Source organism: Phyllopteryx taeniolatus, chromosome 8, assembly GCF_024500385.1.
Source record: "Phyllopteryx taeniolatus isolate TA_2022b chromosome 8, UOR_Ptae_1.2, whole genome shotgun sequence".
Lineage (NCBI taxonomy): Eukaryota > Metazoa > Chordata > Actinopteri > Syngnathiformes > Syngnathidae > Phyllopteryx > Phyllopteryx taeniolatus.
The window spans coordinates 4,411,801-4,432,516 of NC_084509.1; the positions used below are offsets into that span (position 1 = coordinate 4,411,801).

A 20,716-nucleotide genomic window follows, 5' to 3' on the forward strand; every position below is an offset into this window, starting at 1 on the left:
CTAGGTTTCAAATTATGAAACTATGAAAGGGACAGAAGTGGCAATTTCAACAGTTCCTTGATGTAAATTAAAGATGTCATTAAAAAAAATGACTGATGGCTGTGAGTGTTAAGTGCTGTCACACACAGAGGACACACAATATTTTTGCATTTTATTTTAATTCCCCTTGCTTAACCAGGAATTTTAAAATGTCCTCCCAAACAAGTGCGCTTGATGCAAGTAGCTAATAATGCAGCCTGAAATTTTTTGGAGAGCATTTTAACTGGAAAGTGTTCAAATCAACTGGTAGCACTGGGGGCAGCGACAGTGAGGTGGTGTTTCTTCAAAACAAATGTCAAATGACAATAATTCAACCAGGAATCCCAGAAGGGGACGCATCTTAATTCAGTATGTGCCTCCAAGCACACTTAACACACAATGTCGCCCTAAAGATAAAAAGTCCACTTTTTCTAACCTTTGATGTGTTTACCGGTTTAGGCCCTCAGATTCATAACTGATGCATAGCTCAAAATTAGATGACAGCTATAGCCACCAATACCTCTCTTTTGAACTATAAACCTAATTAAACCTTTTGTCATGGAATCGGGAATCATTTGCTGTCTCCCAGCAACATGAGCAACTTCTTGAATGGAATTCACTGAAACAGCACACTTTTGATGTCTTTTTGTACAGCAGACCACGCTTTCCCCTAAAATCTCTTGTTGTAGCTCCTCAGAACTTCTCCGGTCTTTCTTGACTCCAGTTTGATAAGATGTGGTGTGTGGAGGTCAAATGTGAAACCAGAGGTGTTGGCAGAGAAATGTTGCGACGACAATGCAAGACCGTAACACTGAATGAATGAACCGAGGCACGCTGGCATCCCGGACCATCATTTCACTGCTGTGCAGTGACAGCAGATGTAGTGTGTGGATGGGCAAGATTTGATTGACAATGTCTCTGGCATCCATACCTTTTTGCTTTGCTTCTAAAAAAAAGGAAAAATTAAAAAGTCAAGAAATAAACTTTTGAAGAGGAGAGCTGGGTCATAGGTTCATACGTAAATGCTCGGGCCTTTTGGCCACCACGGGGTACGCTTGCTGCTTCATCTGAGCCAGGTTAACCCCGGCAGGCTGACGAATTGGAAGAGGGGCAGAGGCCTCAGAGTTGGTGGTCACATCCATCTGCTCTGGAGTGGAAACTTCCATGGCCTGGTCCTGAGGAGACTGGAGGAGACTTGGCCCTCCGCTGGGGAGGACGACACTCCGCGGCCAGCAGTCCCCTCCTGAAAATTTGACTGGGCTGAAAGGATGGAAGGAGAAAGGGAAACGAAAGGAAATGCAATGTTAAGCTTATTAAACAAGTAATTCATGCCTGGAGAAGCATCCATCCATCAATCAATTTTCTGAGCCGCTTCTCCTCACACGGGTCGCGGGCGTGCTGGAGCCTATCCCAGCTGTCATCGGGCAGGAGGCGGGGTACACCCTGAACTGGTTGCCAGCCAATCGCAGGGCATAGAAACAAACAACCATTCGCACTCAAAGTCATGCCTACGGGCAATTTAGAGTCTCCAATGAATGCATGTTTTTGGGATGTGGGAGGAAACCGAAGTGCCCGGGGAAAACCCACGCAGGCACGGGGAGAACATGCAAACTCCGCACAGGCGGGGCCGGGGATTGAACCCGGGTCCTCAGAACTGTGAGGCTGACGCTCTAACCAGTCGGCCACCGTGCCGCCCTGGAGAAGCAATACAATGCAATTATAGAATAGACAATTAAAATACATTGAACTCTATAGTTTTAAAAATAGTGTTACCTCCCCCACACACTTTAAACTCATTTTAACTTATTAAAAGACACTTTTTAAAGTATTCCTTAGCAGCTGTTCTCTCTCAAGAAATGAGAGACTATTGTGTAACATCACTTAGATGACTTGTTCACACAGTTCTCCAAATAAGGGGCAAAGTGGGCTTGCTTCAAGCTGTTTGTCACTCCTAATTGAAGTTTACTGTAAAACTGACAAGAGAATTTAATTAGTGTATATTTGAACACTAACATTTTCAACCAACACATGTCATTTTGTTTAACGAAAGTCTGCTTAATGCTAACATACAGTGCTTCTTGAAAGTTTTTGAACCCTCCTGACATGGTCACTGTAAAAAAAAACACACACACACACACACACACACACGTTTGGAGAAAAGTCAGCACTGCATATGAAGTAAAGAACCTCCTCCCAAATATGAAGCATGGTGGTGGAAATGTGAATGTCTGGGGCTGCTTTTAAACTTCTGGACCTGGATGAATTCATTGTATTTTAAGAGTCATGAATTTCCAGCCGTATTAATAAATTCTTGACCAGAATCTCCAGCCATCATTCAAAGAGTTGAAGCTGGGATGTAAATGGATTAAACAACAAGACAATGATTCAAAGCATTCCACCGAAGATACAAAGGAATGGCATCAAAGACAGAGGATTCGTATTGTGAATTGGCATATTCAAAGTCTGGACCTTAATCCAAATTAAACATTGTGGTGAGACCTGAATAAATTGGTGCATATCTGATGACACTCCAACCTCTCTTGGAAGGTATCCGTTACATGTTGGGATTTGGATGCATGTTTAACAAGGTTAATGTTTTATTTTTTTTTTCTTTTACAAAAAGTGACCATGTCGGGAGAGTACACAAACTTTAAAGCAGCAACAATGTACAATGCAAAACACCAAAGAGGACTCGTGAAAAATTAGGGAAAATGTTAATTAATTAGAAACCTTCAAACAAGTGCGCCGGAGCAGCAACACATACAAATGGAGTATAAATCCATCCATCCATCCATTTTCTGTACTGCTTATCCTCACTAGGGTCGTGGGAGTGCTGGACCCTATCCCAGCTGACTCTGGGCGAGAGGCGGGGTACACCCTGAACTGGTTGTCAGCCAATTGCAAGACACATATAGATAAACAACCATTCGCACTCACAATCACACCTAGGGGGAATTTAGAGTCTTCAATTAACCTGCCATGCATGCTTTTGGAATGTGGGAGGAAACAGGAGTACCCGGAGAAAACCCACTCAGGCATGGGGAGAACATGCAAACTCCACACAGGGGAGGCCGGACTGGAACCCAGGTCCTCAGAACTGCGGGTCAGATGTGCTAGCCAGTCGGCCACTGTGCCACCCACGGAGTGTACAACAAAAGGTTAACCAAACCATATAATTTCCGTTTGACGAAGGTCCATTAGCTTAATGCTAACATAAGCTGTACTGCCTTAGACAGGCTAATAGAAATTAGTTCAGAAGTTATGGTAATTACAAACTTTGAAACAAACAACTGCTTCTTTAACACACACGAAGCAGCAAGATATACAAACAAAGCATACACATTCTGTACAGGCATATAATTCTCTGCTCTGTGGAAACAACAAACATTACTGTTTGGGACTACGGAATTAGTTGGGGGTCTTCTCCGCCTCTTCTTACTGCTGTCGATTACACTGCATTTCTTCCAGTAGACCTCAGTGTTGCCCAGCATATTGTGACTCAACCTGGGACTACAATTTAACTCTTGCCTACTCTATAATGTGTTTTGTTTGATCTTATAAATTCATGCCTCTAAACATGCATCTTATTACATTATTGTCCTTGCATCGTGACAGAATCACATCCACTCACTTAGTACATACAGGTATGTGCAATCTAATGAGATCCAATATGTATCAGAAATATTGCCTTTATAAAGATAATAATGAACAGTTACATCTAACAGTCTTTTTTTTTAGCCAATGTTACTTAGCACTGATCACACACGATGATAGGTGACAACATACAGTAGCTGTTTTACCTGAGAGGCGTTCTTGGGCTGCCGATGAATCGTCGAGGTGAACGGATTTTTGGCTCTAAGGAGAATTTCTCTTTGATATTTTCTAAGACTGAAGGAGCCACATACGTAAACCCCTGTAAGGAAGTACAGGGGACATCAGAGGGAAGCAGAGTGAAGATTCCGATGAGTCCAATGAGCAGATGTTACCAGGAAAGCTTGATTGGCACTCTCACTAAGCGTTGAGTCATCGGGGCTGTCGACTGGCGTCTGACTGGTGAATTTAGAGTCAAACTGACTCACGTCTTCAGCTGATTGCTGCAAAGCCGGAGAGAGGTGAATTCATCAATACTGCAATTCTTTCCACTCACTTTTCTTTATATTTTATACAATCCAGTGCTATTTTTCTCTCTTGAATACACACAAAAAATGTGTATTTGCAGGGACTGGAACAGATTAATGGCATCTCAGTTCATTTCAATGGGGAAAATTGATTTGACATACATGTAAATTGAATTATGAGCTTGGTCAGGGAACAAATTTAACTCGTAAGGTACCACAGTAACACAGGGAAAGGGTCATGTTTATGACAGTCCTGACATAGGATGTTTTGAGGTTACGACTGGTAAGAAGGCTCATTCAGTTACCGCCGTGCTTAAAGTTATTCAATTTCATTGTTTTATTGTCATGGCTTAGAATTGTTTTTCATAAAAATCCACCCATCCATCCATCCATTTTCTGAAGCTACTACAGAAGGTACTAAGCTATCTCCTGTAATTATGACATTTCGAGGGCATTAACAGTGCACAATGAACTGGATCTAAAATATACCTAAATAAATGGGAAAAAAGTGCAGTTGTAAACACACTGTGGTTCCCTACTACTCACCAAGAAAGGTTTGAAGGGAGGCTCCACTTTACGAGCCAGCAAATCCTCCCAGTTGATGTGTCGAAAGAAGGGATGTGCCTGTGGGACATGACAATGAGCCATAAAAAGTCAAGTGCCTTATATGGGTCATAGTGCTCTTGTGTATTTATAGAAATAAAGTAGACCCTATAGGGTCAAACACAATTTGTTCCCCAAAGGAAATTATTCAATCTAAATTAATTCGTTCAAGAATCAAACTGTCACCATTATAAACCTCTATCAACTGTACAAGCACCAATTATGGAAGCAAAGTTAACATTGTTAATGGTGAAACAAGTGTAAGAAAAAAACACTGTAATTAAATTAATAAAACACTAACTTTAGCCTCTTTTACACTGGCTTCCTGGTGAATTGGTGCATCAGAGGCGTAACATTAGAGGTTGAATTTAGTCGCCTGTTCCTTTCAGACAGAACTCACCTCAGTGGGGGAAACGGCAAGTGAGCATTCACACACGTGAGAAGGGCATACAAAATAAGTCGCTTCGCAGGTGTCACACACATCTCATATTCCAAAATAACTTATGCAAAAAGAAGCTAACCACTAATGTTAAACATGAAACCGCTACACTTTTGATAAAAAATTATGACACGTACAACAAACGGACAGCATCTTCTCTTCATATGTTCTTAACACCCCTTGTAAGGAATGCTCCATCTTTCAGGTGTTGTATGAAGACTAACGCACCAAGTTAATACTTTGACGCTGGTTGAGCTGTGCTCCAATAAGGTATGTCAAGGTCTTGCATGATTTGCTGAAGTGTCGCATGATATGCTGAAGTTGCTTCTCTTCCTATTTGAAGTGGAGGCTCACCTGCACCTCTGTGGCATCCCCAGTCCCTGCACCCAACCGCGATGAGGCATTTCTCTTCAGCAACTGCCCACACATTTTAAGTCATTAGAAAAGCATGTCTAAACACAGTAACTTCACAGTCACATTGAGGTAAAAAACGCTACCCGTTTCAGGAGGTCTCTGGCTTCCTGTGTGAGGTAGGGTGGGAGGCTGAGCTTGCACTTCAAGATTTTATCGATGGTCTTTTTGCGGTTTTCGCCAGTGAATGGCGGCTATGGACACAAGATCAAAAAGAATTGCTCAATCAACGCAGGATTCATACTACATTAGGATTTGTAATGGTAGCCACAAAAGAAGCAACTTTGTGAGTCACACTGACCGCCCCAGTGAGCATGTCGTACATCAGAGCACCCAGACTCCACCAATCTACGGCTCTGTTATGTCCGCTTCGCATTAAAATTTCTGGGGCCCTGTACCAATGAGAAGGTGTGTCTTACTCAAAAAGCATGCAAGACAATAAGTCTGTGGACAGTACAGAAGCGCAATTGTGTATGTAAGTGTCGAGTGGGGAGGAGCAACTTACATGTATTCAATGGTACCACAGAACGTGTGGGTGACTGTACCGTCGTGAATCGACTCTTTACACAGTCCGAAATCTGTTAACTTGACATGGCCTGGAGGGAGCACGTACGCGCACACAGTTAGAAGGTTTGATTTGAAATATAACCAGTTTAAGATCTCAGTTATACAGTGAACAGCTGCATATTCGCAGTATGGCATTTGCAAATTGGGGCAGCCGTGGCCCAATGATTAAGATCATTGCCTGCCACCGTGGGGGACCTAGGTTCAAGACCCCAACTGGACCATCCGCCAACATCCCCCGGACTCACGGCTGTGGTGTCCTTGAGCAAGACACTGCTACCCCGAAATGCTCCCCGGGTGCTTCAGCTGCCCCCTGCTCCAGTGTGTTCCACTAACGTGTGTATGTGATGGGTAAAATGCAGAGAACAAATTTCGTGTGCATGCATGCATGTTCATGACAATAAAAGGTGATTCTTCTTATTCGTCTTAAATTCGCAGTTGTTTTTTTTTTTCTAGAACTCTATCCTCTGTTATTCACTGAAAATCGTATTTCATTGTACAATGTGTAATAACAATAAAGATTCTAATTTGAATTCTATTTGCTGTTTTTGCACTCAGGCCAAAGCAATAAAATTACTTTGGTGCCATCTGCTGGAATGTTGGCATTATTGTTAAGTTTAATTCACTGATAGTGTTTTTTCATCTGCTTTTGAGATGTCCTGTTTTGGTGGCGGTCCTTGAATGCTGCTCAAGCACCGTCAACAGTGAAAATGAAAGTATGTTTCTGCTTCTCACATATTATATTAAATAACACAATACAGATAATAATGGCTGTTGTTACACAGTTTTGTCATCTCACAAATATCTTAAAGCTCTCACGCACCTTGATTGTTTAGCATTATGTTCTCAGGCTTTAGGTCTCTGTAGATAATGCCCTTCTGGTGCAGGTGACCCAGAGCCATGGAGATCTCTGCTAGGTAGAAACTACACAGCAAGACAATATCTCAATTGGCACTTTCACATTTAAAGCCTAAACTAAATTGCCCCCCACAAAAGGCATGTTTAATTTTTTTAACTCACCAGGCTGTGTCTTCCATGAAAATGCCCTCCCTCTCCAGCTGCATGAACAGTTCTCCTCCTGCAAAGAAATACACAGCAGCATGAGTGAATACATACCTCCCCAGAGATAGTCCCTGACCCTTCCACAGAAAAGCACAACTTGATGTTTTTCCAAGACAGTAGACTATTGTATTGTAAGTATAGTGTATATTTGAGGTGCAAACGTTACATTTAAATGTCCCTAGCATTGTACAATTCTTCATCATGCTTCTCAGGGTCGCAGGTGAGCTGGAGCCTATCCCTGCTGACTTTGGGCGAGCCTATCCCTGCTGACTTTTAGTTGCCAGCCAATCACAAAAGCTTGTACAATTTTCTGGTGAAATATGTTGCTGAACTACGAGATCCATGACGTCAACAAACTTCGCAAGATGTCACATGTAATACAATATATTGCCAAAAGTATTTGCTCACATATGATTTTAAGTAATATCTCATTCTGAATATATATGGTTTAATATGATGATGGCCGACCCTTTGCAGCTTAACACCTTCAACTCTTGTGGGAAGACTTTCAACAAGGTTTAGGAGTGAGTTTTTGAGAATTTTTACCCATTCGTCCAGGAGCATATTTGTGAGGTAAAACACTGATGATGGACGAGAAGGCCTGGCTCACTGTCCACTTGAAATCAACCCAAAGGTGTTCTATTGGGTTGAGGGCAGGACTCTGTGCAGGCCAGTCAAATTCATCCACTCCAAATTCTCTTATCAATGTCTTTATGGTCCTTGCTTTGTGCACTGGTGCGCAGACATGTTGTAACAGGAATGGTTAATCCCCAAACTGTTTGACTGTCCAAAATCTCTAGGTATGCTGAAGCATTCAGAGTTCCTTTCACTGGAGATAATGGCCTAATATTTTAGACATTTCCAATTTTGTGGGAACAGTTTGCAGTTGGTCCCTTCCTATTCCAACATGACTGTGCATCAGTGCAAGGATCAAGGTTCATAAAGACATGGATGAGAGAGTTTTATGTGGATGAACTTGACTGGCCTGCACAATCCTGACCTCAACCCTATAGAACACCTTTGGGTTGATTTCAAGTGGACAGTGAGCCAGGCCTTCTCCTCCATCATTAGTGTGAATGATTTGAATGAATTAGAGCGGTTTTTCGTCCAACATCAGTGTGTAACGTCACAAATGCTCTTCTGAAAAAATGGTCATAAATTCCCATAAAGACACTCCTAAACTTTATGGAAAACCTTCCTAAAAGAGTTTAAGATCTTATAACTTCATCTGGGGGACCGATGTCACCCTATGGATTAAGAATGGGATACCACTTCAATTCATATCCGAGTCAAGGCAGGTGAGCGAATACTTTTGGCAATATAGTGTATATAACGTAAGTGATACTTGATACCAGGTAAAGTAAGCGGATTTATATTCAAAGCAATAAGACTAGGGTGTACACCATCCTAAAACTAATTGTTGTTTGAGCATAGGTGTGGATGCTGAAGAGATGTGAGACTGGCTAGCTGTTGTACGCATTGTCACTTGTTTAGTGTTATGAGATTATTGTAACACCTAACTTGTTTTGACACTTCTTTGCCAGTTAATTGAGAATGTGTACATGGTGCAAGAAAAACTTCATTGGACAGTTTATAAAGGTTTTATGATGGCAAGAATTTGAATAGGTTATTTTATTTCCATTATTCCTAATAGGAAAAACTGCATTGGAATACGAACATATTGCATGTTGACCAGTCCCCTATAACCATTTGTGTTCTCCTTTAGTTTTGCGATTTTACTGTTTGTGTGTCAGGTGTGCACATTGTTGCACTAACCGCTCAGGTACTCCAGAATGAGGTACAGCTTCCCGCCTGTCTGAAAGGCGTAGATGAGATCGACAATGAAAGGATGCTTCACCTCCTCCAGGATGTTCCTTTCCGCCTTGGTGTGGGCTGTGTCCTTGGCGTTGCGTACAATCATTGCCTGTCACACAGCCAATAACAATCACAACAAAACATTAAGCTGAGTTTTACAACCTAACAAGAGAGTTTGTTCACTGGACTACAAGAGTGAGAGGTGTGTGCTGAGGTGAGTCATTGATCGGCCTCCACATAGAGAGTGACATTTGTTAATGATTGCTAACATGGCAGATCAAACGTGTATCCTTGTTTTTCTTGGTACTCAGCTACATGAAGAATTATCCCTTACACCTTAGAGCAGTGTTTCCCAACCTTCATTGAGTCAAAGAATATATTTTACATTAGAAAAATCCCCACACCACTAAACAATGACATGAAAAGTATATGTACTGAAATACTGCTGATGTGTGATGGTAGTGGAAGAATATTTTTTGTTGGAAATAATCACTTTCGGACCAACTAAGTGAAATTTCCTGCAGCCACCTGTTAGTGTCTCGCGGCAAAGCGGTTGGGAATCATTGCCTTAGAGGATTATTATAATGTATATTAGGTTGTATGATAATAGACATATATTAAAATGTGACTCAAAATATTGTCCGTATAGTTAATAAAGGTTTTATGATGGATATAGTGAACCCCGCTACTTCAATTATTTCCCATGGGGAAAATTTACTCTTAAGAAATCTGGAGGTCCAGCATGAATTATAATTGACCTCCTATCGCCCACTGTATTTCAAACTCTATCTGGATGGCAGGACTTGATTTTATTGCTACATTAGCAATGTTAAGAGCAGACAAATTCCCTGTTAAACATTACCAGGCTGGCATTAAATGAAAAGTTTTTTATATATTTATGTCTATTCAATGGATTGTAATTTTAAAATAGTACATTCATATTATATATTTATCGTATAAAATTATTAAAACAATGCAATTAACCTAAATCGCCAGATGGTCTTTCAATAGCTTTTAGATCTGTTGCTGCATAATTGCCGCCACACTGTCATCATGGTGCAATCCGGAGTAAAAGGAAGTTCCTTTTATTCTAACAGTAAATTTAAGTGACTCTCACAAAAATGTGAGGCAAGTTAAGACTGCATTCCAAACCGAGAGGCTTCAGAAACATGAGCCCTGGCTTTTATCGCACACAACTATAAAGGCGATGCTGCACAAGAATGCTTTATAACTTCAAAAATAATGTCTTCAACTAGTCACTGGAGTTGTGGGTCATTCAAGGGGAAGCCACTTGAGCATCAAACAGAATCTCCTGAGGCAGACGTGTTTACAGTGCCAAGGCTGCAGCACAGCAGATCACATGGCAAACTTCCAAACTGGCCCAGAAATTTTAACACCACAACCACTGGCGTTGAGGACACACAATGCAGTGGAACTTCAAAAGCTAAAAACCTCTGATCTTGTACAACTTGGAAACTTCCCCTCTCCCCCCCATCAAAATATGTTACCAAGTCCCAAAGGTTCACATTTTGAACCGTCGTAATCCATGACATAACACAAGATATCAGAATATCGCTCGAGACCTCAGTTCAACTGTGCGCGTATTGCTTTTTATTTGGCTTGACATGCTGGAAGAGAGGTAGAGGCATATACACTATAAGTTACAGCGTTGCAGTAAGACGGCACGATCGCCATACGTACGTCACTCAAACATAGTTAAGGGATTGTGTTTCGTTTTCTTTTGTTTGTTTGTTTTCTTTTTACACTTGTGTAGCAAGTAATAAAACATAAAAAGACAGATTCTCTCATAAATGTCATTCATCATTACTGTACGTTTAGTGATTGTTTATTTTTTTGCATCTCAGTAACTGCACAAGAACATGCTTTTATATCATTCTGTGAATAATTTAACTCATGATTAATTGATATTACTTCTCTGACTTGTTACGTACAGTGAGTGAAAAACTATTTTAACAAATTTTGCAGATCTGTGTTCCGGAGGGGAAAAAAATTGCAATGGCATGATTGGTGACAAAATTCTGTTTTATTTTTTTCTCAACTCTTTTATTTTGGTCAAATTCTGCTTCATTTGTTTTCATCCGGCTATGTATGGCCGCTCCATGCTATTTCACATACGTGCAGCGTGGGGACAATTGTAATTACCTGCCAGTGCCACACAAGCTTTCTAGCCTTGATTTCAGTGACAAAGAATGTACCAGTGTACTTTAAGCGGAAAAATGCATACCATGTGAATTGTTTACAGGTTAACAGCTTTATGATGGGTACAACTGGAATTTAGAACAGATTATTTCTATTTCCAGTATTTCAAACAGGAGAAACAAATGTAAAATCTGGATAACTGGAAGTCAATCAGCAACCCGAAACTGACTGTGTTCCACTGTATTTACAGAAAGAAGCGCTAATGTATTATGGGTATTAGAAACAATGAGCATATTATATTTAAAGAAGTTGTATTTAAGAAGGGAGACACAAACATACCTTTTTTAAGACTTTCATGGCAAATATTTTGCCTGAAGCACCTCCCACGACTTTTCGAACTTGAAAAACCTGCAAAAAGGGAATAAGATTATTCATGAGCTTGAACATAATAATAATAAAATAAGTCAAGGCTTTGTGTCTCTCCAACACATACCTTTCCATAACCGCCTTTACCCAGAACTCTTAGCAGTTCAAAACACTCTGGTCTAATATTCTCTGTCCCCTGATTGACGTTATCCTCTGATATCTCTATCTTCTCACAACCTTCCATGTTACTGCAAATAGACATTCAATACAGAAAAATACGTCGTAGTCATACAATCTCTGCTGACTACCGATATTCAATACTTACAATTCAAATCCACTGCACTGATCCATGATGTCATTGATTTGTGCCTGGAAGGAAAAGCATATCCTGATGTCAAACAAAGAAAAGAGCGAAGTGAGCAATAACATTTTTTTTTACCCAGGGAAGTATATCATGTTTACCTATACACTTCATTAATGGCCTGTTTGCTCTGATTAACATCTATTAAAATAATAGCGCATATATATACCTAATAAACACAACACGGTAGTAAAAGGTGATGGCCGGAGGCTTAATGCTACATATGTGCTGTAGATGGTAATTTTGCACAATATTGTACAAAGTGAGTTGGGTTTTCTGCATAACCTTCTGTTTACCAAGAAAGTGTTAATTTTCACGATAAATATGAGCTGTTGAGGCGCAAGAAGACTGTTTCCCGAACATCAATATATGCAAGCTCTTTAGCAATAGCCAAAATGTAAACAGCAGGTGGACAAAAAATAAAAAATATTAACTTATTTTCAATACAAATAAAAACATTTTGATAATGCTATTAACTTGCAAATACCTTTAACGTCATTTGGAAATTCAGTTTTCTGTACACAAAACAAACAGTAGTGCACTAGTGCATTTACACATACTGCTGCACTACAAGTTAGAACTCTACACAGAGCCACTCTGTCACAGTACTGCCAAAATAAACTGTTGGACACTGAGACACATTTATCACTACTACTCACTAGCCAAGAAAGGTTGTGCTTGTACAATTCCAACATGACAGCCATAGCATTTAAACGTCAGAGCGCCGCAGTTCCACTAGCCGCTGTTATAGGGTAGAATAAAAGTCAACTAATTTGGCAGCTCTGAAAGAAGTGCAGGGTCAAAGTTGCGAGCATGTTTGCTAGCTTGTGCTAACGCTACCCGTGAGGAGGCCCGGGAGCTCCAGCTGCAAGAGTAGGCCGGCTCGCCGGCCCGCCGGCCCGCCCGCGGTGGATGGAAGGGTGGATGGAAGGCTGGAAGGCAGGCAGGCAGGCAGGCAGGCAGGCAGGCTAACGGCTAGCTTGCTAGCTACTGTGCATAAAGAGTTCATGCTGTAACAAGTCGAGCCGCTCCGTTCGGAAGCTTCGTTGAAAGTACCTCGTCAGTCTCGTCATCGGAGACATCTTGCTCCGGCTGGTCCAAATCAATGTCAAACACTCCGGCCATGGCAGCAGCTTCGCTCGGTTCGCTCTGTCACAGACCGCAAGAATTACGTCCCCCACCTCATGGACAAACACACACCGCCGCCATGACCGGCTACTACACTGAGCAAGCGCAGTGCTGTGCACAACCAAAGGGGCGGTAACCCAAGTATTTTTTCTTTCTCTCAACTCTCACAAAACAACAATAAACGCGGAGTCAAAAGTCCTCCCCGACCTCAATGATTTCTTGAGAAATGATTTAAACGTGGTGAATACACATCGGGGATTCAAATATTTTTAATGGTAATTAAATGTGCCTGTAAATCATTAATTTAATCTCATACTAAATGTAAATGAGCAGCATTGAGGAGGAATTCAAAATGAAATGAAATCTAAAAAACGAGTGTATCGGTGTGTGAATAAAAAAAGTATGTACAGTATTTATGAGTGAGCTATAGTTCGAATCCCTACAAAATCAAATAAATATATCGATTGAATAATACAAAAATGAGTATGAATCAAATCTGAGTATTATTATGCTTTTGTACGTACAATTTCCGTTACAGCTCTTGTGACTGATCTCACGTGACTTAATGAAGTGGGTTTAAGACTACCTAGCATTTAATTTGAAGTTCAACAATCGCGTACCGGAAATCCGTTGTCACGGCGGCAACAATGAAACTCTTTTGTGCCGCTTCCAAGTTCAGACATGAGCATTGCGACCCACTGTAGTGATGGTCAGTAGCTAGTAGCAACTACATGCAATAGTAAGAGTCCCCATACTTATTTGGATTTTTAAACAAATGTCAGTGGTGACGGTCCAGCTGGGTCAGTGCGGCAACCAGGTGGGTGTGGAGTTCTTTGACACCCTCTACAATGACGCTCAGGCGGGCCAGAGGAAAGCATACGCTACTGCCAGTTGTGAACGCTTCTTCCACCAAACTAAAGATGGAGGTAACATGTTAATCCTCTTACGTCGACGTTTTCTCACTTTCTCTGGATAGTTTTCCTCTTTTATTTTTCAAAGCAAGCGGTGTTATTGACGATCTTTTTATGTTTGTACGAAATGTGTCAGAAAGGTTCCAGGACTAGTGTCACAAAGGATATATTTTAATACCAAACAACAAAACTATGAGTTTTCATCCTTCAGTGTGGGCCTGAAGATCAAACAACATGTCTACAAAAAGAGCCTACAGCATTTGCTTTTTTAGTGCGCGAGAAAACACCAGAGTTGTGAACTTGTGGCTGCTTCACCATGACAACGAGGCTGCTCACTATGCCCTGAGCATCTGACAGTTCCTTGCCGAAATGAGCATTGCTGTGCTAGAGCAATCTCCCTACTCACCCGACTTGACACCGTTTGATTTTTTTCGTCTTTGCCAAGATCAAGGGGGTCATCAAGGAGACCCGTTTTGAAGACATGGTCGACATCAAGATGTCCATGGAGAGGAAGCTGCGGAGAATCCAGTTTGAATCCTTCTATAAGTGCATGAAGGGGTGGCAGAGAAGGCTGGGATAGTGTGTTAGACTCCAAGGGGATTATTATTATTTCAGATATGAAATACATCTTTTGTGACACCAGTCGTGGAACCTTTCTGACACATACCGTGTGTCACCACTGATTTAAATCCTTTTTTTTTTTTTTACATTTTTGATTTAGACCTTGTTGCCAGGGCAGTGCAGATTGACATGGAGCCAAAAGTCATCAAGCAGAATTTCAGCAAGACTGCAAAATCTAGCAAGTGGAAATATGACGCTGCATCAAGCTTCAACCAGCGGCAGGGGAGTGGCAACAATTGGGCAAATGGGTGAGGTGACTTTAATTTGTAAGATTTATGTAGAAAATGTCGTATGCAATACAGATGCACTAGTTTCGGAGTAAATTTTTCATTTTAAATAAAATTTGGGGGCACGGGCAACACGGTATCCTAGTGGTAAGTCTGCCTCACAGTTCTGAGGATTCAAATCTCAGCTCTCGCCTTTCTGTGTAGAGTTTGCATATTCGCTGGGTACTCTGCTTTCCTCTCACATTCCAAAAACCAAAAAGATGCATGTTAGGTTCACTGAAGACCAGGCACGTGCACACATAGCCATTAGAGGTACTCAATCACCGGCCCCTTTGCCTTTGACCTGAACCCAAAAAGTGCCTAGGGCTGCACTTAACAATTATTTTAATAATTGATTAATCAGTCGATTTTTTTTGATGAATTGGATTAAAAAAAAAAAAAAAGAAATAATAAATAATAAAAAGTTTCCCATCCTTTTATTCAAAAACAGGACATCATTTCTAATTGACAGAGCATAAAATGCACAAACATAAATTGATTATGATTTAGTTACTGGTTTGGTCCATAGCATGTTAGAAAATAGGCAAAAATGTTGATCATTGTTTTCCAAAGTAAAAGAAGATGTTTGCAAATGTCGTATTTTGATGAAACACAAAGATAATCGGTCTGCTTTATTATTATCCATCCATCCATTTTCTACACCACTTATCCTCACTAGGGTCATGGGCGTGCTGGAGCCTATCCCAGCCGTCTTTGGGCCGAGAGGGGGGGCACACGCTGAACTGGTTGGTCGCCAGCCAATCGCACGGCACATTAATAACAAGCAACCATTCACTCTCACATTCACACTTATGGGCAATTTAGAGTGTTCAACGTACCTACACCTACCTTGCATGTTTTGGGGATGTGGGTGGAAACCGGAGTACCACGCAGGCACGGGGAGAACATGCAAACTCCACACAGGCGAGGGCGGATTTGAGCCCACAACCTCAGAACTGTGAGACAGATGTGCTAACCAGTCGTCCGCCGTACCACCTTATCCAAAATAGTTATCGATAAATTTTGTAATCAATTAGTTGTTGATTAATCGTTGCACCTCTAAAAGTGCCCTTTTTGCTGAAGCCCATTTTTTTCTTCATCAATATTTAAAATAAAAATTGCCCTCTCTTTCCTCAATTTTACCCAAAGTGTTTTGAAATCTGACAAGCATTTGTGTCCTTGGGAGAATTGTACATTTGGTCCTGCCTTGCCCCCAGGCCACTGCCTTCTCATTCCTGTCATTTGAACAGGAGTGTATTGACTGTTAATATCCACTGTAACCTCCCTTTGCCTCATTTGTTGGTAGTTGTATTATTGACTGTGTTGATTATGTTAACATACATAAATACATACTACTGTTTTTTTCTTAATTGTATGAACAATTTTTGTGATGGGCGGCTATTTTTTGGCTGGAGCACCTGCCCCTTAAAATGTGTACGTTCCTGCTGAAGACTTATGTCAAAATGTGAACAGCATGCTGAAGGGGAATGTTTAAATATCATTTCTAATAGAACCAGGACATTTCTTTCACCTGGAAACTTTTTTTGAAATATTGTGAATAAAATGCATAATGTCTTACTAAAATACAAATATTCTCCCCCATCATATCACGTGTGACAAGCCAAGATCAGCGTTGCATGTAAAGCTCAAAACTGGTCTCCAGGTTTTGCGTCCAGGGCCCCCGTCACAAAGAAGCAGTGGAAGACGTCACGCGGCGAGAGGTGGAACGGTGTGACAGACTGAGTGGTTTGATGGCCATGATGAGTGTGGCAGGTGGTACAGGCTCTGGAGTCGGCACCTATGTCACACAGTGTCTTCGGGACGTCTACCCCAAATCCTTCATTGTCAACCACCTCACCTGGCCGTACAGGACAGGCGAGGTATGAAGATGTCTATCGACATGTTTAAAAAAAAAAAAAAAAAAAAAAGGTTTCAAAGGAATAACCGCTCTGTCTTTCAGGTGATTGTCCAGAACTACAACTCTGTGCTAACACTGGGTCACCTGTACCAGCTGTCAGACGGACTGCTGGTGCACGAGAATGACACGGTGCATAAGATGTGCAGTCAGCTGCTCCGCATCAAAGACATCTCCATCACCGATATCAACAAGGTGATCGCTCATCAGCTGGGGGCCGTCCTTCAGCCTGCGCTCACCGCTGATTCCAACGGTGTCTATAGCAGGAATCCTTTGGGTGAGAGAGGCTAAGACACACTGCATGATTGCCAGTGTTGAGACCTTAGATTAGACTATCGCACTTTGCTGGCATCTACGTGCAAAGGAGCTACAATGCCTTGAAAAAGTATTCATGGCCATTGAACTTTGACATATTGCCACATTACAACCACAAACTAAAATGAATTTTTATTGTAATTTTATGAGATCGACCAACACAAACTAGGACATAATTGTAAAGTGGAACGGAAACGATATCTCGTTTTTCAAATTTTTTTGCAAATAAAAATCAGGAAAATGTGGTGTGCATTTGTATTCAGCCCCTGCGTCAATATTATTGTAATGCAGCTGCAAGTCTTTTGGGGTATGTCTCGACCAGCTTTGCACATCTAGACACTGAAATATTTTGCCCATTCATCTTTGCAAAATAGCTCAAGTTCAGTCAGATTGGATGGAGAGTGTCTGTAAAGAACAATTTTCAAGTCTTGCCACAGATGCTTAATGAGATTTAGGTCTGGAGTTTGACTGGACCATTCTAACACATGAATATTTTTTTATATAAATCAGGGGTGTCAAACATACGGCCCACTGGCCAGAACCAGCCCAAATCTCCTTCCCGGTCTCAGGTCTTTTGCAGCCTCCAACAAGCCCCATCTCTCTTCCCATCAACTCTGAACAGCTTCTCTGATTTATAGTCGCTAAAAATTTTGAAAACTGTATATCCGCTTCACAATTATAAACTACTTTGTGTTGGTCTATCATATAAAATATCAACAAAATAGATTCAAGTTTGTGATTGTAAGGTCAAAAAAATGTAAAAGAAGTCCAAGGGGTATGAATACTTTTTAAAGGCTTCATTTAGACAAAAGTGCTTTGCCACCATCTTGTGGCATCTATATAGACCTCTTAGCTTGGACATCACTTACTTGCTGATTTTCGTTATTTGCGTTAGGGCTTGGTCCCTAACCCTTGCGAATAGCAAAATAACACTGTACGAGTTTTTTTTTCTTTTCTTTTTTGCTGTAACATGTAGTCACTTATTTGTTTACAGCACCCACTCACCTCACCTCAGTTTGGGGTTATCGACCTTCCACTTAAAAATAAGAGGTTTTTGTGAGACTGAAAACCACATAGTATTGAACGCACCAGACAGAAGGAGACAATGGAGAATGAGCAAACTCAATAGAAAAGTCATCCATTCATTGCTTATAGCGCTTGTCCTCATTAGGGTTGCAGTTGAGCCAGGATAGAAATATAGATCATTTTGGAAATAACTTGCCTAACGTGATGGTTTCCTTGGAGTACTTACAGGGTGTACAGTACAACCATTAATTGCATGCTTTCATTACGGCTCCCCCTCAGGTGAACTTGTAAGCGCCCTCGTGTGCCACCCAGAGTACAAGCTGCTCAGCATGAGCACCATCCCTCAGATGCCAAGTTCCTTCATCGCATACACCACCTTCGGATGGTCACCTCTGATCAAAGACCTGCGCCAGATGCTCGTCTCGAACACCAAAATGGAACAAGGCAAGTGTAGCCAGAAATTGATTCCATTAAAAGGACAAGGCCTGTAGCCTGTCAACTAAAAATGCTATCCAGTCTGCTAAAAACAAATTATAATGCTAAACTTAATCAATAAAATATCATTAGAATTAGTGCTCAACATGAATGAGTAAAACCATATTTGTTATGTTTGAAAAGCTTGCATTTCCTTTAAGAATCAATATTTTCTTTGGCATCCATACTACACAACAGTCCCACGAATGTCGCAAATGAATTTTGTCACACAAAAAGATGTAATCTTGCTAGTAAATTCATTTGATATTGCAAACATGAGTAACTGTACACACCAAGGAGAGTGGTGTAGCTACAGTCAGGTCCATAAATATTGGGACATCGACACAATTCTCATCTTTTTGACTCTCACCACCACTACAATGGATTCTAAATGTAACAAGATGTGCTTTAACTGCAGACTTTCAGCTTTGAGAGTATTTACTTCAGGTGACGAGTGTAGGAATTACAAAAAAAATTACATATGACTCGCACTTTTCAAAGGACCAAAAGTAATGGGACAAATTAACAATCATAAATCAAACTTTGACTTTTTAATAACTGGTTGCAAATCCTTTGCAGTCAATTGCAGCCTGAAGTGTAGAACGCATAGACATCACCAGATGCTGGATTTCATCCTTGGTGATGCTCTGCCATATCTCTTGGAGATATGTTGAGAAATAACATAGTTGGACTGTTTTGCTCTAACATGAAGCATTTTTTGATCAGATTTTCAATAGGTGACATCACAATTTTTTCACCATACTCAGCATTTCAACAAACTGTCCTTTTTAAAGCACATCTTGTTTTATTTCTAATCCATTGTGATGGTGTTTAGAGCCAAAAAGATGAGAATTGTGTTGATGTCCCAATATTTATGGACCTGACTGTTAGATGAAAAGATTTTTAATTCACAAGAATCTAGGTGAGTAATCATCCTAAAAATTGTGTTCTGAGAATTTTTTTTAAAATCCTACCTTTAGATTTACTTTGTATAATTATATACACTTTTGAAAAAAGGCACAAAGCAAGGTCTTGTTTTAAATTGCCAATTGTGTGCATGACTTCAGTATACACCATGATGCACGTAAGTTATTCTTTATCTTACCAATTCATTGGCCTGCAGAGCCCTGACCTTAAACTAATCAAATATCCTTAGGATGAACTTGAATGGGGATTGGGAGCCAGACTCTTGTCCAACATCAATGACTCCAATTGGATAAAGATTGTAAAAAATCCTGTGGAAATTCTTCCTACAAAACTATTTTCTACTTCCTTTAGGTGTAATTGTTTTACAATAGGCTGAAATGGGTATTACATCATAATACTTATAGTATAGTATTACTTATAGTTTTCTGACATTGTAAATACATCTTTTCTGTTGAAAATTAATATAAAACATTGTATATGTTGGTAGGTATAGATTGGCAGGTGCGTCCATTGGCTGTTTCAGAGCGGACGAGGAGTCTGACCGGATCTAATGTCAACACTTCCTTGGCCAATTTGCTTATACTGAGAGGCAAAGATGTGTTCAGTGCAGAGACAGGTTTGACAGATCATACTTAACACCAGCAGCTTTCGATTCAAAGAAATAACACGTGAATAAAAACACTCCATTCCACTAGTTGACTTCAGCGATGCAGCTATTTACAGTTCATGGCTCTCACCCAAAGACGCTTTCAACGTGTGGAAATGTCCGGTGTCGTTTAATAAGTACGAAAAAACAGCTACGCTGGTCAGCAACAGTCAAGCTCTGATTGAATCATTGGACAACATGGTGAAAAAAGCTTGGAATATGTTTGCTGCAAGGTGAGTTTGCCCTAGGGTTATGTGTGGGGGGAAAAAATAGATTAAAAAAATCATTTTAGAGTATTATATAATTCTATTTTTTGTTACAGGGCCTACATCCATCAGTACACAAAGTTTGGGCTCTCAGAAGTGGATTTCCTTGAAAGCTTTAGTTTTGCAGAGCAAATAATTTCCAGCTACAGTCAATTGGGCTGTAATGGATAAAACAGAATGGCAGTTGTCTTTTACCTTGAGGAGGCTTACAAAAATGTGACCAATACACGCATGCAGCAAATACTGTACGTGACTTGTTATTCCATGATTAATACATTTATTTTTGTTGCTTGAACCACCTATG

The 20,716-nt window shown here is 40.6% G+C and overlaps 2 protein-coding genes and 1 long non-coding RNA gene across 3 annotated transcripts; 2 read left to right on the forward strand and 1 right to left on the reverse strand.

The window, feature by feature from the left end:
* Positions 1-138: 138 nt before the first annotated feature.
* On the reverse strand, positions 139-13,168 carry rps6kb1b (ribosomal protein S6 kinase b, polypeptide 1b). Its single transcript, XM_061781743.1, has 15 exons — positions 12,974-13,168; positions 11,882-11,925; positions 11,684-11,804; positions 11,530-11,598; positions 8,992-9,139; positions 7,174-7,231; positions 6,977-7,077; positions 6,095-6,185; positions 5,891-5,981; positions 5,676-5,783; positions 5,533-5,595; positions 4,683-4,760; positions 4,005-4,112; positions 3,819-3,931; positions 139-1,278 (listed from the first exon to the last, which is right to left on the reverse strand). The coding sequence occupies exons 1-15, from the start codon at positions 13,040-13,042 to the stop codon at positions 1,023-1,025; spliced, it is 1,518 nt and encodes a 505-aa protein (XP_061637727.1). The 5' UTR covers positions 13,043-13,168; the 3' UTR covers positions 139-1,022.
* LOC133482099 (uncharacterized) lies at positions 2,658-5,969 on the forward strand. Its single transcript, XR_009789690.1, has 4 exons — positions 2,658-3,176; positions 3,906-4,130; positions 5,384-5,448; positions 5,522-5,969. It is a non-coding gene; the product is annotated as an uncharacterized LOC133482099 (long non-coding RNA).
* Positions 13,169-13,442: 274 nt separating the features above from the next.
* tubd1 (tubulin, delta 1) lies at positions 13,443-20,660 on the forward strand. The gene is made up of 8 exons (XM_061781744.1): positions 13,443-13,971; positions 14,678-14,825; positions 16,507-16,723; positions 16,804-17,035; positions 18,379-18,543; positions 19,988-20,116; positions 20,196-20,379; positions 20,469-20,660. The coding sequence occupies exons 1-8, from the start codon at positions 13,821-13,823 to the stop codon at positions 20,581-20,583; spliced, it is 1,341 nt and encodes a 446-aa protein (XP_061637728.1). The 5' UTR covers positions 13,443-13,820; the 3' UTR covers positions 20,584-20,660.
* The last annotated feature ends 56 nt before the right edge of the window (positions 20,661-20,716 follow it).

What these genes read in the sequence shown, in the direction of transcription:
- tubd1 (XM_061781744.1), top strand. Translation starts at nt 13,821, where the DNA reads ATGTCAGTGGTGACGGTCCAGCTGGGTCAGTGCGGCAACCAGGTGGGT. An exon ending in GGCAACAATTGGGCAAATGG is followed by an intron (nt 14,826 to 16,506) that starts GTGAGGTGACTT and finishes ACTGGTCTCCAG; the next exon opens with GTTTTGCGTCCAGGGCCCCC. An exon ending in CTATAGCAGGAATCCTTTGG is followed by an intron (nt 17,036 to 18,378) that starts GTGAGAGAGGCT and finishes GCTCCCCCTCAG; the next exon opens with GTGAACTTGTAAGCGCCCTC.
- rps6kb1b (XM_061781743.1), bottom strand. Translation starts at nt 13,042, where the DNA reads ATGGCCGGAGTGTTTGACATTGATTTGGACCAGCCGGAGCAAGATGTC. An exon ending in GTAAAGGCGGTTATGGAAAG is followed by an intron (nt 11,599 to 11,683) that starts GTATGTGTTGGA and finishes CCCTTTTTGCAG; the next exon opens with GTTTTTCAAGTTCGAAAAGT. An exon ending in GGGATGCCACAGAGGTGCAG is followed by an intron (nt 4,761 to 5,532) that starts GTGAGCCTCCAC and finishes CATGTCCCACAG; the next exon opens with GCACATCCCTTCTTTCGACA.